This window comes from Salvia hispanica, chromosome 2, assembly GCF_029641045.1.
Source record: "Salvia hispanica isolate PSC_SH4W2 chromosome 2, Shi_PSC_v1, whole genome shotgun sequence".
NCBI classification, from domain to species: Eukaryota; Viridiplantae; Streptophyta; class Magnoliopsida; order Lamiales; family Lamiaceae; genus Salvia; species Salvia hispanica.
The window spans coordinates 57,040,697-57,058,040 of NC_142693.1; the positions used below are offsets into that span (position 1 = coordinate 57,040,697).

The window sequence follows — 17,344 nt, forward strand, 5'->3', positions numbered from 1 at the left end:
GTTTCTGCTGTTTGGAGTTCATGACGGACGCTTGGATCCGGAGTGGATTTTGCGTCTGAGGTTGGATTCGACGTGTGGAAAGATAGTAGTTCGATAGATCTTGTTTTTTTCTTCTTGGTTTCTATTTTACTTCGTCTACGGTATGCAAATCTGTTAAGTTCTTCGTTTATTATGCATAAATTTGATTTCAAGTCAGTAGCTCTGTTTTTATTTTGCTCATGCTGCTTTTCTTAAGAAGTTTTACGCAATTTTGGTTGTAGAAGACGATTTCACTGTCAGTCGGTACGAGAGTTAGTAGTGCAGGCCCAAGCCATCTCTAGGGCCATGCATAATTGGGTGAATGAAAGTGAACACTAGATTAACCTCAGAAATGGACCCATTTCTTGGCATCTCTAATAAACTGAACATGCTCTAAAAATATTTCAATCAATTTTTCTTTCCATTCATGTTTTTAATAATTGCGTTTAAAATTAGTACAATCATAATTTTTTTTATTTTTATGGGACAATAGAAGGGTTTAATAAGCTCAATTTTTATTATAATCCATCGATTAGCAGTTATATAACGTATAACCAAAATTGGTCCTAAGCAGTAAATGAAAAATTCAATTTGAACCGAAACAAAAAAATAAAAAAAATTTATCAATTAGCCTAGACCAGCTTTATTCGGTTCAATTAACCTAGACTATATTTGAGTACTCACTCTTGATTACTACTATAATCATTTTTAACATTTGAAGTTCCCATTAGATCCAAGTAATGGAGGCATAATTAAACTTAAAAAGGGCGGTGAATCCAAAACTACAAAACCCACCCACAGAATTGCAGGATAAGTTTACAGTCACACGTCGGTGGCAAACACTAATCTCACAGCCACATTAATCCATTGGCACAAAACCCATAAGTGGGACCCTGTTGTGACTGCTGACAGATATCCCCAAAGTTTCCGCTCCATTTTCACACACTACACACTCTGAACTGAGCTCGGAGATCAGAAAATCCTCAGCAATATGCCTGGATTGAGGGCACCTTCCGATTACTCGCAGGAGCCTTCGCGTCACCCTTCTCTCGCTATTAATTCCAAGGTCCAACTCGATTTGTTTTTTGGAGTTATGTTTGCTGGAATTTCATCTAATGTATATCTTGTTTTATATGCTTGCCATGGACTCGCTGTAATCCACTATTCAATTTGTCGTGTTAGAGATTATATGATCAAGCGATTTCAATTGAATTTTGATCAGACATCTCTTTTGATGAGGAATTAATATCTGAATCACTAACACAAGCGATACAGAATTTTAGTGAATTTTCTGGTATTAATCTTGTAGTGAACTCGATGGAAATGCAATACTAAGTTGAGAAAAAGCTTATGAAGAATAAGATACAACAACAAAATAGTCTACTTATTGCAAGTGATTGTAGTTTTATGGAGTAATATGTTTTTGTTTTTCTCATATCTGAATGTAAGTAGCTTGTGCAATGTTATGAGATCATTGCAGAAGAGAAGAACAAGTAAATGTAGACTATACCTTTTTTTTCATAAATTCAGGAACCTTTCAATGCTGAGCCACGGCGAAAAGATTTAGTTTCATCTTACATCACACCTGTGGAGTTCTTCTATAAGAGGAACCATGGTCCAATTCCAGTCGTGGATGACTTAGACAAGTAAGTTTACCTTTTCATATGTATGGTTAATATCCTAATGTGAAGTTTTGCTTACTTATCCGTTTTGGCCAATCAGATATAGTGTTTCTGTCACTGGTCTAAGAGGAAGTCCAATAGAATTGTTCATGAAAGATATTTGGTGAGTGATAATCTGTTGGCCTTTTTTTCAATCCAAACTTTTTTTTTGTGTGATGCTAATTTTGTCTAATGATCAACAGGAAGCTTCCAAAATATAATGTCACTGCCACTTTACAGGTTTGTTTATTACTTCACCCTTCTTATTTTAGTGAATTTCGGGCTTTCGTTACCTGCTTTAATACTATGGTCGGAGATGGTTATATGTTGGTCACTATAGGCGTTAATGACTGTTTCATGCTCAGCATATCCCCAGGGATTTGGAAGGCGTTGAGATACCTAGCTAGATTAGTTGACATAATATTTGCTTTTGTTGTTTACCCAAAATAAATTTATTATTCTCTTAGTTTTAGCTTGAAGTCGTTGAGACTAGTTATATATTGTGTTTGCTTATCGCTATGGAATTGTTCATAACAGTTACTACGTTCTACAGGAGTTTTTTTGTCTTTCCAAACAATAATGTAATGTAGTTTTGTTATTCAGTGTGCTGGGAATAGGAGGACTGCCATGAGCAAAACTCGTCCGGTCAAAGGAGTTGGATGGGATGTTGCTGCGATAGGAAATGGTAAGTGTTGGAGTTGATGTTGGACTCAACTCCAAAGTAATTTTGTATTTACAAACATGACCATCTTGTATGTATTATTGTTTCTTGGATGCCACCCCAATATCAGTATAGTGGGATGATTGACAAGTTATATAATCTACAGCTGATGTTTCTTTTAGGCATTCTATGATATCAGGTTTTTGGATCTTACATCTGTATAGTGTGTGTTTTAATATTTATATTAGATTTCTTACAAGATGATCAAGGATTTGGGTTATGTAAGGGAATTCATTTGAGAGCAAATAGTTAAGTCTTTCAGGTTCTCACTTGAAATTGTTGGCCACATTTTTCTGTTTTTGGATGAATATTATCTAGCTTTTCTAAAAAATGCTGTTAACCAAATGTTCTTAGCTGGTGGATGTGACTGCTGAAATGTGATATTTTTGGTGATCTTGTTTGAACATATATGATACATCTATAGTCCGAGGCTAAGTGCACCAGATTTATCAGCTTTATGTGCTAGCTTTATTTTCCCAAGTTTGAAATGGACTGGCTACATAACATGATTTATTTATTCCCAGAACTTTTCCTTGTTGTTGCTACTTTCTAGTCTCTATCTGAGATGACTGCAAGAAAAGTTGTTAGTTTCAATTGATCTGGAGCTTTTTTTATTCATGAGTTCATTATATGGTCTGTGACAAATACTCTAGGATATAAAGCTTATATCTTGACTCGTGACTTTATGCATGCCATTTTAGCTGTGTGGGGTGGGGCCAAATTAGCAGATGTTCTTGCACTAGTTGGAATTCCTAACTGCTCACGTGTAACACCATCTGGACAAAAGCATGTTGAATTTGTAAGCATTGATAAGTGTAAGGTAATTCCCTTTCACTCCATATCATTTTGTTCTGCTCTATTGAAAATCAAGAATGTCGACTGGCCCCATCTGTTGAAAGTATAGGAAGAAAATGGAGGCCCTTACAAGGCATCTATACCGTTGATTCAAGCCACAAACCCCGAGTCTGATGTTTTACTAGCTTATGAGATGAATGGAGAGGTTCTCTTTCTGACCACAATGACACAGTGAATTGCTATCATACAATTTACAGACAGATCTTTGCTGTATTAACACTGTCGTGTTGCTTGTGCAAAGACTCTTAACAGGGATCATGGATTTCCATTGCGTGTGATTGTCCCTGGTGTTATTGGTGCTCGTTCTGTTAAATGGCTTGATTCCATCAACATTATTGTAGAAGAATGCCAGGTTAGAATCTGCTTTACTAGTGCTCGGAAACATTTGATCCATCGCTTCAAGAAGTTTGTATTTGTCTTATATGCAGGGATTCTTCATGCAAAGGGATTATAAAATGTTTCCACCTTCAGTTGATTGGAACAACATCAGTTGGCCCACGAGGCGTCCACAGATGGATTTTCCTGTTCAGGTACTATTAAGAGCCGATTCTAACAAAAAGAAATCCCTAGAAGAACAATAAGAAATGGGTTCTCTGCCTTTTATTATAAAGACGTAAAATAACACTCACATAAAAAGAAAAAAAAATGTATTAATCATAAATGCTGCCCCTTGTGGCTTTAATATAATGTTTTGGGCCTAAGTCTTATATGACTAATACATATGAAAAGTATATACTTTTGGGACCTCGATTATTTTCTTTTCCGGTTTGCTCAAAGATAAATGATTCTTAACTGATTGGTGCAATGTCCTTGCAGAGTGCAATATGTTCTCTGGAAGATGCAAACTTGGTAAAACCCGGAAAGGTATGCATTTCCGACTCCTACCGTTCGTGATTTGCTGTAGGTCCTTGGTTCTGTACTTAAATTTAACTCTTGACGGAGAAACTAACCACTTCATTAGACTGAAAGACAACTATCCAGCTTTTATGGTTGCAAGTTGCAACACCTGAAACCGAAATTTGGGATCTATAAATACCTGAAACTGTACACAAGGCAAAAGAGGGAATGTGACAATTATGAACATTGTAGTGGTGTAAACCTTCATTGCTTCTCTCTCTCTGTAGCTTAGTTTTTGGATCCTATGCATTAAATCACCATAAAGTTTTGTCAATACTCAGATAACTATCAAGGGTTATGCAGCATCAGGAGGTGGGCGGGGCATAGAAAGGATCGATGTATCTATAGATGGAGGCAAGACGTGGATGGAAGCCTCTAAATCACAAAAATCCGGGGTTCCATACATTTCTGACCATGACAGTAGTGATAAATGGGCATGGGTGCTTTTTGAGGCTGAAGCTGACATACCTCAGAGCGCTGAGATTGTTGCCAAAGCAGTACGTCGCTTTTCTGCCACCCCCACTTATATCTCGATTTGATGAAAAAGTGGCTTTTTGAGTAGGGTAGCCAAAAATGCTCTGATTTTAACTCTTTCATCCTACTTCTTGTTCTCAACATGTCTCTTCAGGTGGATGTGGCTGGAAATGTCCAACCTGAAAACGTAGATGCCATCTGGAACTTGAGGGGGATACTAAATACTTCATGGCATCGGGTCCAAGTCCGTGTTGGTCACTCAAACCTTTAGGTGAACTTCCTAGATACTGTTACATATGCTTGAATTCTCTGAGGGCTTGAGAAGGGTGGTTCGATTTTATCATGAGTGTAACATGCACACACATTTTCTGATCACGGACACGCTGCTAGACTGAGATACTGATATTTTCGCGCTTGTCCTCCTGGGACAGTTTCAAGGACAAGACGCAGTCTGGCCCTTCGATCTGTCCTGTGTTAGTTTTTTCTTTTTTATTGCTAAGTCTTGAACTATTGAAACAGAGTATGTTGGTAGTTGCTTAATGTCGTTACATGGATTATAACGTCGTTGTTGTATATTGTATGGCCGGTGTAAAATAATATGTGTGCGCCATGAACAAAACAATTCGAACCACATGGATTATGATATCGTTGTTGTATATTGTTGATATTTATACACGTGCAACCGAGATGACTCGAACCAACAACCTGTTGGTTGGAGGGAAGACATCTTATCAACTTAGCTGCATGTCATCAAACAAGATATACCATGTATGTGGAAAATAAATGACATTAATCAATTGTGTACTACTCCCTTTGTCGCAGTCTAAGCGAGACATTTTCATTTTCGCATCTGTTTTGAAAAAATGATTATAAATAGTTAAAGTGGAGATAAAATTAAGTAAGATAGAGAATAAGTCTACTAAGATTACTAGGATGTTAGATTTATCTGTGTCATATACGTAGACCTGCCCAAGGTTTATCGAACCGACGGTTATGGTTCCGAACCGAAACCGTGAGAATTTACTCGAATCGAAATTGTCAATTTTTGAACCGTGGTTCGGTTCAGGTTCAAAAATTTTCAAATCGAAACCGTGCCGGAACCGTCGGTTCCAGACCGGAAACGCAAAAAACCGCCGGAAAACCTTGAAATCAAGCCGGAACCGCAAAAAATCGACCGTTCGGAACCGTGAAAAATCGTAAAAAAACCGCCGGAAAATCGCCGGTTCGGAACCGAAACCGAAACCGGTGGTTTTGGAACCGGAACTGTAACCGTAAAAGAACTTGGCCACAGCGTCGGTCATGTCTCTCTCCATGATTTTCCAGCATTTTTGGAAGAAGACCGCCGTGAAACCGTCCGGTCCTGGGGTACTGTCTCCCGAGATACTGAAAACTGCTCGCCTAATTTCCTCTGCCTCCGGCGCCACACAAAGGTGCTCGTAGTCAACATTTGGAGGAAGGCTTTGGATGATATCCAGGTCCGGCTCAGCCAGGTTTAAGGGAGGTGGAGCAAGAAGTTCTTGGAACTGATCAACTGCCGACTGCCTCAAGGCCCTCTCCTCACAGATTGTTCTATCTCCGACTTTGATTCCTTGAATGTGTAGACGGTGTCTCTTTTGTTTAACCCAACTCTGGTAGAACTTTGTATTCTTGTCCCCCTTCTGAGAGCCATTTAAGGGAAGCTTTTTGTCTTCAAAAATCTTCTTCCATCTTGAGGATGAGGATGTAATGAGCAATGATCCTGTTTACAGATGTCCGGTTGATGGGGGAGGGATCAGCCTCAAACGCCGCCTGCGCTGCGATCACATCTTCTTCGGCTTTTCATAGATTGGCATGTAGATTGCCAAAGTTATATCTATTCCAAGACTTGACGGTGTGTTTGAGTCTCGACAGTTGAATTTGCAGGTTGAGTAATCCACCCGCCTCTGTAGTTTGCTCCCAGTCGCTCTGAATCAGTGCCAAGAACTGTGGGTGGCGGGTCCACATGTTTTGGAATCAGAAGGAACTCCCCTTCGGTGCTGTTGATTTCAACTTGCAGCGGGCAAGGACTGGTCCGTGGTCGGAGGCCACGCACGGGAGGTTGGTGACTCTCGTCGCCTCAAACATCTCAGTCCAGTTTTCATTAATAAATGCTCTGTCAAGCCTCTCGAGCAGGGTGTTCTTGGCCCAGGTGTACTCAAATACATCGAAGCCGGGGTCAGTGAGCCTGCAATCTTCGGCCATTTCTGCAAAGTCCACCATTTTTGACCATTTGCATAGCAGGTACTCCGTGTATGACCGACGTGCTTACAATCATCACAGTAGGCTGGAATTTTGTCCCATTTGATCTGCTAAGCTGTCTCCTTCCCGCAAATGTCCAGAATTATCTCCTCCGTAGCTGGTTTGGTGATGTCTATTTCGACACAAATTCGCGCAAAGGATAGTCTCGACTTGGTCGCTGTGGCTTGATCGAATTGAATAGGGTTGCCGAGCAGTTTTCCTATCGCAAATAAGGCCGATGTGTCGAATAGATGGATCGGGAGTCCAATCAAGTTGCACCATATTGCTGCTATTGGAGACTCGCAATAGACGTCAAACTCGGGCGACCACTTAAAAACACGCATCGGGTGTCGCTCCACATACCAAACCGGGGTGCCCTTTGGTCCGCTAAGAAGACGGGCATAGTCCGCAAGGTCATCAAACTGAATCAAGATATGCCTTGCGTTGATGTACTTCCATGAGAAGCTTCGAATGAACTTGATGTTATTAAGAGCCTTCTGTATTTGCTGTGCCGTTGGAAAGGAATTGGAGAATTTTCCGATAATTGCATAGCCCATATTGTCAGCAAGCTTTTTGTTTTCTTCACATGAGAAGAATATGGAAGGTTTACCATTGCTAAGACCAACGTGTCCCATGGTTTGGATCTTCTCTGGATCAAAAGTTTGGGGGCCCTTATTCTCTGTACCCTCTCGGAGAACTTGCGCCATGGTCCTAGGAGGACATTATCGTTGAGGAGGCGCCCCTTCACGAACCCACTTTGGTTTGGTGAGATGACCAATGAGAGGAGCGGTGCGAGTCTAGCCATTAGAATCTTGGTGATGATTTTATTCGTGACGTTGCAAAGGCTTATCGGACGATAGTCGGCCCAAGCCACCGGCGTCACTTTTTTGGTAATGAGAACAATCGATGTGGAGGTCACACTTCTCGGGAGATAAGCTCCCCCAAAGAACTTGGCCACAGCGTCGGTCATGTCTCTCTCCATGATTTTCCAGCATTTTTGGAAGAAGACCGCCGTGAAACCGTCCGGTCCTGGGGTACTGTCTCCCGAGATACTGAAAACTGCTCGCCTAATTTCCTCTGCCTCCGGCGCCACACAAAGGTGCTCGTAGTCAACATTTGGAGGAAGGCTTTGGATGATATCCAGGTCCGGCTCAGCCAGGTTTAAGGGAGGTGGAGCAAGAAGTTCTTGGAACTGATCAACTGCCGACTGCCTCAAGGCCCTCTCCTCACAGATTGTTCTATCTCCGACTTTGATTCCTTGAATGTGTAGACGGTGTCTCTTTTGTTTAACCCAACTCTGGTAGAACTTTGTATTCTTGTCCCCCTTCTGAGAGCCATTTAAGGGAAGCTTTTTGTCTTCAAAAATCTTCTTCCATCTTGAGGATGAGGATGTAATGAGCAATGATCCTGTTTACAGATGTCCGGTTGATGGGGGAGGGATCAGCCTCAAACGCCGCCTGCGCTGCGATCACATCTTCTTCGGCTTTTCATAGATTGGCATGTAGATTGCCAAAGTTATATCTATTCCAAGACTTGACGGTGTGTTTGAGTCTCGACAGTTGAATTTGCAGGTTGAGTAATCCACCCGCCTCTGTAGTTTGCTCCCAGTCGCTCTGAATCAGTGCCAAGAACTGTGGGTGGCGGGTCCACATGTTTTGGAATCAGAAGGAACTCCCCTTCGGTGCTGTTGATTTCAACTTGCAGCGGGCAAGGACTGGTCCGTGGTCGGAGGCCACGCACGGGAGGTTGGTGACTCTCGTCGCCTCAAACATCTCAGTCCAGTTTTCATTAATAAATGCTCTGTCAAGCCTCTCGAGCAGGGTGTTCTTGGCCCAGGTGTACTCAAATACATCGAAGCCGGGGTCAGTGAGCCTGCAATCTTCGGCCATTTCTGCAAAGTCCACCATTTTTGACCATTTGCATAGCAGGTACTCCGTGTATGACCGACGTGCTTACAATCATCACAGTAGGCTGGAATTTTGTCCCATTTGATCTGCTAAGCTGTCTCCTTCCCGCAAATGTCCAGAATTATCTCCTCCGTAGCTGGTTTGGTGATGTCTATTTCGACACAAATTCGCGCAAAGGATAGTCTCGACTTGGTCGCTGTGGCTTGATCGAATTGAATAGGGTTGCCGAGCAGTTTTCCTATCGCAAATAAGGCCGATGTGTCGAATAGATGGATCGGGAGTCCAATCAAGTTGCACCATATTGCTGCTATTGGAGACTCGCAATAGACGTCAAACTCGGGCGACCACTTAAAAACACGCATCGGGTGTCGCTCCACATACCAAACCGGGGTGCCCTTTGGTCCGCTAAGAAGACGGGCATAGTCCGCAAGGTCATCAAACTGAATCAAGATATGCCTTGCGTTGATGTACTTCCATGAGAAGCTTCGAATGAACTTGATGTTATTAAGAGCCTTCTGTATTTGCTGTGCCGTTGGAAAGGAATTGGAGAATTTTCCGATAATTGCATAGCCCATATTGTCAGCAAGCTTTTTGTTTTCTTCACATGAGAAGAATATGGAAGGTTTACCATTGCTAAGACCAACGTGTCCCATGGTTTGGATCTTCTCTGGATCAAAAGTTTGGGGGCCCTTATTCTCTGTACCCTCTCGGAGAACTTGCGCCATGGTCCTAGGAGGACATTATCGTTGAGGAGGCGCCCCTTCACGAACCCACTTTGGTTTGGTGAGATGACCAATGAGAGGAGCGGTGCGAGTCTAGCCATTAGAATCTTGGTGATGATTTTATTCGTGACGTTGCAAAGGCTTATCGGACGATAGTCGGCCCAAGCCACCGGCGTCACTTTTTTGGTAATGAGAACAATCGATGTGGAGGTCACACTTCTCGGGAGATAAGCTCCCCCAAAGAACTTGGCCACAGCGTCGGTCATGTCTCTCTCCATGATTTTCCAGCATTTTTGGAAGAAGACCGCCGTGAAACCGTCCGGTCCTGGGGTACTGTCTCCCGAGATACTGAAAACTGCTCGCCTAATTTCCTCTGCCTCCGGCGCCACACAAAGGTGCTCGTAGTCAACATTTGGAGGAAGGCTTTGGATGATATCCAGGTCCGGCTCAGCCAGGTTTAAGGGAGGTGGAGCAAGAAGTTCTTGGAACTGATCAACTGCCGACTGCCTCAAGGCCCTCTCCTCACAGATTGTTCTATCTCCGACTTTGATTCCTTGAATGTGTAGACGGTGTCTCTTTTGTTTAACCCAACTCTGGTAGAACTTTGTATTCTTGTCCCCCTTCTGAGAGCCATTTAAGGGAAGCTTTTTGTCTTCAAAAATCTTCTTCCATCTTGAGGATGAGGATGTAATGAGCAATGATCCTGTTTACAGATGTCCGGTTGATGGGGGAGGGATCAGCCTCAAACGCCGCCTGCGCTGCGATCACATCTTCTTCGGCTTTTCATAGATTGGCATGTAGATTGCCAAAGTTATATCTATTCCAAGACTTGACGGTGTGTTTGAGTCTCGACAGTTGAATTTGCAGGTTGAGTAATCCACCCGCCTCTGTAGTTTGCTCCCAGTCGCTCTGAATCAGTGCCAAGAACTGTGGGTGGCGGGTCCACATGTTTTGGAATCAGAAGGAACTCCCCTTCGGTGCTGTTGATTTCAACTTGCAGCGGGCAAGGACTGGTCCGTGGTCGGAGGCCACGTACGGGAGGTTGGTGACTCTCGTCGCCTCAAACATCTCAGTCCAGTTTTCATTAATAAATGCTCTGTCAAGCCTCTCGAGCAGGGTGTTCTTGGCCCAGGTGTACTCAAATACATCGAAGCCGGGGTCAGTGAGCCTGCAATCTTCGGCCATTTCTGCAAAGTCCACCATTTTTGACCATTTGCATAGCAGGTACTCCGTGTATGACCGACGTGCTTACAATCATCACAGTAGGCTGGAATTTTGTCCCATTTGATCTGCTAAGCTGTCTCCTTCCCGCAAATGTCCAGAATTATCTCCTCCGTAGCTGGTTTGGTGATGTCTATTTCGACACAAATTCGCGCAAAGGATAGTCTCGACTTGGTCGCTGTGGCTTGATCGAATTGAATAGGGTTGCCCAGCAGTTTTCCTATCGCAAATAAGGCCGATGTGTCGAATAGATGGATCGGGAGTCCAATCAAGTTGCACCATATTGCTGCTATTGGAGACTCGCAATAGACGTCAAACTCGGGCGACCACTTAAAAACACGCATCGGGTGTCGCTCCACATACCAAACCGGGGTGCCCTTTGGTCCGCTAAGAAGACGGGCATAGTCCGCAAGGTCATCAAACTGAATCAAGATATGCCTTGCGTTGATGTACTTCCATGAGAAGCTTCGAATGAACTTGATGTTATTAAGAGCCTTCTGTATTTGCTGTGCCGTTGGAAAGGAATTGGAGAATTTTCCGATAATTGCATAGCCCATATTGTCAGCAAGCTTTTTGTTTTCTTCACATGAGAAGAATATGGAAGGTTTACCATTGCTAAGACCAACGTGTCCCATGGTTTGGATCTTCTCTGGATCAAAAGTTTGGGGGCCCTTATTCTCTGTACCCTCTCGGAGAACTTGCGCCATGGTCCTAGGAGGACATTATCGTTGAGGAGGCGCCCCTTCACGAACCCACTTTGGTTTGGTGAGATGACCAATGAGAGGAGCGGTGCGAGTCTAGCCATTAGAATCTTGGTGATGATTTTATTCGTGACGTTGCAAAGGCTTATCGGACGATAGTCGGCCCAAGCCACCGGCGTCACTTTTTTGGTAATGAGAACAATCGATGTGGAGGTCACACTTCTCGGGAGATAAGCTCCCCCAAAGAACTTGGCCACAGCGTCGGTCATGTCTCTCTCCATGATTTTCCAGCATTTTTGGAAGAAGACCGCCGTGAAACCGTCCGGTCCTGGGGTACTGTCTCCCGAGATACTGAAAACTGCTCGCCTAATTTCCTCTGCCTCCGGCGCCACACAAAGGTGCTCGTAGTCAACATTTGGAGGAAGGCTTTGGATGATATCCAGGTCCGGCTCAGCCAGGTTTAAGGGAGGTGGAGCAAGAAGTTCTTGGAACTGATCAACTGCCGACTGCCTCAAGGCCCTCTCCTCACAGATTGTTCTATCTCCGACTTTGATTCCTTGAATGTGTAGACGGTGTCTCTTTTGTTTAACCCAACTCTGGTAGAACTTTGTATTCTTGTCCCCCTTCTGAGAGCCATTTAAGGGAAGCTTTTTGTCTTCAAAAATCTTCTTCCATCTTGAGGATGAGGATGTAATGAGCAATGATCCTGTTTACAGATGTCCGGTTGATGGGGGAGGGATCAGCCTCAAACGCCGCCTGCGCTGCGATCACATCTTCTTCGGCTTTTCATAGATTGGCATGTAGATTGCCAAAGTTATATCTATTCCAAGACTTGACGGTGTGTTTGAGTCTCGACAGTTGAATTTGCAGGTTGAGTAATCCACCCGCCTCTGTAGTTTGCTCCCAGTCGCTCTGAATCAGTGCCAAGAACTGTGGGTGGCGGGTCCACATGTTTTGGAATCAGAAGGAACTCCCCTTCGGTGCTGTTGATTTCAACTTGCAGCGGGCAAGGACTGGTCCGTGGTCGGAGGCCACGCACGGGAGGTTGGTGACTCTCGTCGCCTCAAACATCTCAGTCCAGTTTTCATTAATAAATGCTCTGTCAAGCCTCTCGAGCAGGGTGTTCTTGGCCCAGGTGTACTCAAATACATCGAAGCCGGGGTCAGTGAGCCTGCAATCTTCGGCCATTTCTGCAAAGTCCACCATTTTTGACCATTTGCATAGCAGGTACTCCGTGTATGACCGACGTGCTTACAATCATCACAGTAGGCTGGAATTTTGTCCCATTTGATCTGCTAAGCTGTCTCCTTCCCGCAAATGTCCAGAATTATCTCCTCCGTAGCTGGTTTGGTGATGTCTATTTCGACACAAATTCGCGCAAAGGATAGTCTCGACTTGGTCGCTGTGGCTTGATCGAATTGAATAGGGTTGCCGAGCAGTTTTCCTATCGCAAATAAGGCCGATGTGTCGAATAGATGGATCGGGAGTCCAATCAAGTTGCACCATATTGCTGCTATTGGAGACTCGCAATAGACGTCAAACTCGGGCGACCACTTAAAAACACGCATCGGGTGTCGCTCCACATACCAAACCGGGGTGCCCTTTGGTCCGCTAAGAAGACGGGCATAGTCCGCAAGGTCATCAAACTGAATCAAGATATGCCTTGCGTTGATGTACTTCCATGAGAAGCTTCGAATGAACTTGATGTTATTAAGAGCCTTCTGTATTTGCTGTGCCGTTGGAAAGGAATTGGAGAATTTTCCGATAATTGCATAGCCCATATTGTCAGCAAGCTTTTTGTTTTCTTCACATGAGAAGAATATGGAAGGTTTACCATTGCTAAGACCAACGTGTCCCATGGTTTGGATCTTCTCTGGATCAAAAGTTTGGGGGCCCTTATTCTCTGTACCCTCTCGGAGAACTTGCGCCATGGTCCTAGGAGGACATTATCGTTGAGGAGGCGCCCCTTCACGAACCCACTTTGGTTTGGTGAGATGACCAATGAGAGGAGCGGTGCGAGTCTAGCCATTAGAATCTTGGTGATGATTTTATTCGTGACGTTGCAAAGGCTTATCGGACGATAGTCGGCCCAAGCCACCGGCGTCACTTTTTTGGTAATGAGAACAATCGATGTGGAGGTCACACTTCTCGGGAGATAAGCTCCCCCAAAGAACTTGGCCACAGCGTCGGTCATGTCTCTCTCCATGATTTTCCAGCATTTTTGGAAGAAGACCGCCGTGAAACCGTCCGGTCCTGGGGTACTGTCTCCCGAGATACTGAAAACTGCTCGCCTAATTTCCTCTGCCTCCGGCGCCACACAAAGGTGCTCGTAGTCAACATTTGGAGGAAGGCTTTGGATGATATCCAGGTCCGGCTCAGCCAGGTTTAAGGGAGGTGGAGCAAGAAGTTCTTGGAACTGATCAACTGCCGACTGCCTCAAGGCCCTCTCCTCACAGATTGTTCTATCTCCGACTTTGATTCCTTGAATGTGTAGACGGTGTCTCTTTTGTTTAACCCAACTCTGGTAGAACTTTGTATTCTTGTCCCCCTTCTGAGAGCCATTTAAGGGAAGCTTTTTGTCTTCAAAAATCTTCTTCCATCTTGAGGATGAGGATGTAATGAGCAATGATCCTGTTTACAGATGTCCGGTTGATGGGGGAGGGATCAGCCTCAAACGCCGCCTGCGCTGCGATCACATCTTCTTCGGCTTTTCATAGATTGGCATGTAGATTGCCAAAGTTATATCTATTCCAAGACTTGACGGTGTGTTTGAGTCTCGACAGTTGAATTTGCAGGTTGAGTAATCCACCCGCCTCTGTAGTTTGCTCCCAGTCGCTCTGAATCAGTGCCAAGAACTGTGGGTGGCGGGTCCACATGTTTTGGAATCAGAAGGAACTCCCCTTCGGTGCTGTTGATTTCAACTTGCAGCGGGCAAGGACTGGTCCGTGGTCGGAGGCCACGCACGGGAGGTTGGTGACTCTCGTCGCCTCAAACATCTCAGTCCAGTTTTCATTAATAAATGCTCTGTCAAGCCTCTCGAGCAGGGTGTTCTTGGCCCAGGTGTACTCAAATACATCGAAGCCGGGGTCAGTGAGCCTGCAATCTTCGGCCATTTCTGCAAAGTCCACCATTTTTGACCATTTGCATAGCAGGTACTCCGTGTATGACCGACGTGCTTACAATCATCACAGTAGGCTGGAATTTTGTCCCATTTGATCTGCTAAGCTGTCTCCTTCCCGCAAATGTCCAGAATTATCTCCTCCGTAGCTGGTTTGGTGATGTCTATTTCGACACAAATTCGCGCAAAGGATAGTCTCGACTTGGTCGCTGTGGCTTGATCGAATTGAATAGGGTTGCCGAGCAGTTTTCCTATCGCAAATAAGGCCGATGTGTCGAATAGATGGATCGGGAGTCCAATCAAGTTGCACCATATTGCTGCTATTGGAGACTCGCAATAGACGTCAAACTCGGGCGACCACTTAAAAACACGCATCGGGTGTCGCTCCACATACCAAACCGGGGTGCCCTTTGGTCCGCTAAGAAGACGGGCATAGTCCGCAAGGTCATCAAACTGAATCAAGATATGCCTTGCGTTGATGTACTTCCATGAGAAGCTTCGAATGAACTTGATGTTATTAAGAGCCTTCTGTATTTGCTGTGCCGTTGGAAAGGAATTGGAGAATTTTCCGATAATTGCATAGCCCATATTGTCAGCAAGCTTTTTGTTTTCTTCACATGAGAAGAATATGGAAGGTTTACCATTGCTAAGACCAACGTGTCCCATGGTTTGGATCTTCTCTGGATCAAAAGTTTGGGGGCCCTTATTCTCTGTACCCTCTCGGAGAACTTGCGCCATGGTCCTAGGAGGACATTATCGTTGAGGAGGCGCCCCTTCACGAACCCACTTTGGTTTGGTGAGATGACCAATGAGAGGAGCGGTGCGAGTCTAGCCATTAGAATCTTGGTGATGATTTTATTCGTGACGTTGCAAAGGCTTATCGGACGATAGTCGGCCCAAGCCACCGGCGTCACTTTTTTGGTAATGAGAACAATCGATGTGGAGGTCACACTTCTCGGGAGATAAGCTCCCCCAAAGAACTTGGCCACAGCGTCGGTCATGTCTCTCTCCATGATTTTCCAGCATTTTTGGAAGAAGACCGCCGTGAAACCGTCCGGTCCTGGGGTACTGTCTCCCGAGATACTGAAAACTGCTCGCCTAATTTCCTCTGCCTCCGGCGCCACACAAAGGTGCTCGTAGTCAACATTTGGAGGAAGGCTTTGGATGATATCCAGGTCCGGCTCAGCCAGGTTTAAGGGAGGTGGAGCAAGAAGTTCTTGGAACTGATCAACTGCCGACTGCCTCAAGGCCCTCTCCTCACAGATTGTTCTATCTCCGACTTTGATTCCTTGAATGTGTAGACGGTGTCTCTTTTGTTTAACCCAACTCTGGTAGAACTTTGTATTCTTGTCCCCCTTCTGAGAGCCATTTAAGGGAAGCTTTTTGTCTTCAAAAATCTTCTTCCATCTTGAGGATGAGGATGTAATGAGCAATGATCCTGTTTACAGATGTCCGGTTGATGGGGGAGGGATCAGCCTCAAACGCCGCCTGCGCTGCGATCACATCTTCTTCGGCTTTTCATAGATTGGCATGTAGATTGCCAAAGTTATATCTATTCCAAGACTTGACGGTGTGTTTGAGTCTCGACAGTTGAATTTGCAGGTTGAGTAATCCACCCGCCTCTGTAGTTTGCTCCCAGTCGCTCTGAATCAGTGCCAAGAACTGTGGGTGGCGGGTCCACATGTTTTGGAATCAGAAGGAACTCCCCTTCGGTGCTGTTGATTTCAACTTGCAGCGGGCAAGGACTGGTCCGTGGTCGGAGGCCACGCACGGGAGGTTGGTGACTCTCGTCGCCTCAAACATCTCAGTCCAGTTTTCATTAATAAATGCTCTGTCAAGCCTCTCGAGCAGGGTGTTCTTGGCCCAGGTGTACTCAAATACATCGAAGCCGGGGTCAGTGAGCCTGCAATCTTCGGCCATTTCTGCAAAGTCCACCATTTTTGACCATTTGCATAGCAGGTACTCCGTGTATGACCGACGTGCTTACAATCATCACAGTAGGCTGGAATTTTGTCCCATTTGATCTGCTAAGCTGTCTCCTTCCCGCAAATGTCCAGAATTATCTCCTCCGTAGCTGGTTTGGTGATGTCTATTTCGACACAAATTCGCGCAAAGGATAGTCTCGACTTGGTCGCTGTGGCTTGATCGAATTGAATAGGGTTGCCCAGCAGTTTTCCTATCGCAAATAAGGCCGATGTGTCGAATAGATGGATCGGGAGTCCAATCAAGTTGCACCATATTGCTGCTATTGGAGACTCGCAATAGACGTCAAACTCGGGCGACCACTTAAAAACACGCATCGGGTGTCGCTCCACATACCAAACCGGGGTGCCCTTTGGTCCGCTAAGAAGACGGGCATAGTCCGCAAGGTCATCAAACTGAATCAAGATATGCCTTGCGTTGATGTACTTCCATGAGAAGCTTCGAATGAACTTGATGTTATTAAGAGCCTTCTGTATTTGCTGTGCCGTTGGAAAGGAATTGGAGAATTTTCCGATAATTGCATAGCCCATATTGTCAGCAAGCTTTTTGTTTTCTTCACATGAGAAGAATATGGAAGGTTTACCATTGCTAAGACCAACGTGTCCCATGGTTTGGATCTTCTCTGGATCAAAAGTTTGGGGGCCCTTATTCTCTGTACCCTCTCGGAGAACTTGCGCCATGGTCCTAGGAGGACATTATCGTTGAGGAGGCGCCCCTTCACGAACCCACTTTGGTTTGGTGAGATGACCAATGAGAGGAGCGGTGCGAGTCTAGCCATTAGAATCTTGGTGATGATTTTATTCGTGACGT

General features: G+C 44.8%; 1 protein-coding gene across 1 annotated transcript; it reads left to right on the forward strand.

Moving 5' to 3' along the window:
* The first annotated feature begins 861 nt into the window (after positions 1–861).
* LOC148932718 (sulfite oxidase-like) lies at positions 862–5,293 on the forward strand. The gene is made up of 12 exons (XM_089065823.1): positions 862–1,084; positions 1,549–1,664; positions 1,741–1,803; positions 1,883–1,919; positions 2,283–2,364; positions 3,102–3,220; positions 3,305–3,400; positions 3,497–3,607; positions 3,684–3,785; positions 4,072–4,119; positions 4,434–4,649; positions 4,781–5,293. Exons 1-12 carry the CDS (start codon positions 1,010–1,012, stop codon positions 4,895–4,897), a joined length of 1,182 nt encoding a protein of 393 aa, XP_088921949.1. The 5' UTR covers positions 862–1,009; the 3' UTR covers positions 4,898–5,293.
* The last annotated feature ends 12,051 nt before the right edge of the window (positions 5,294–17,344 follow it).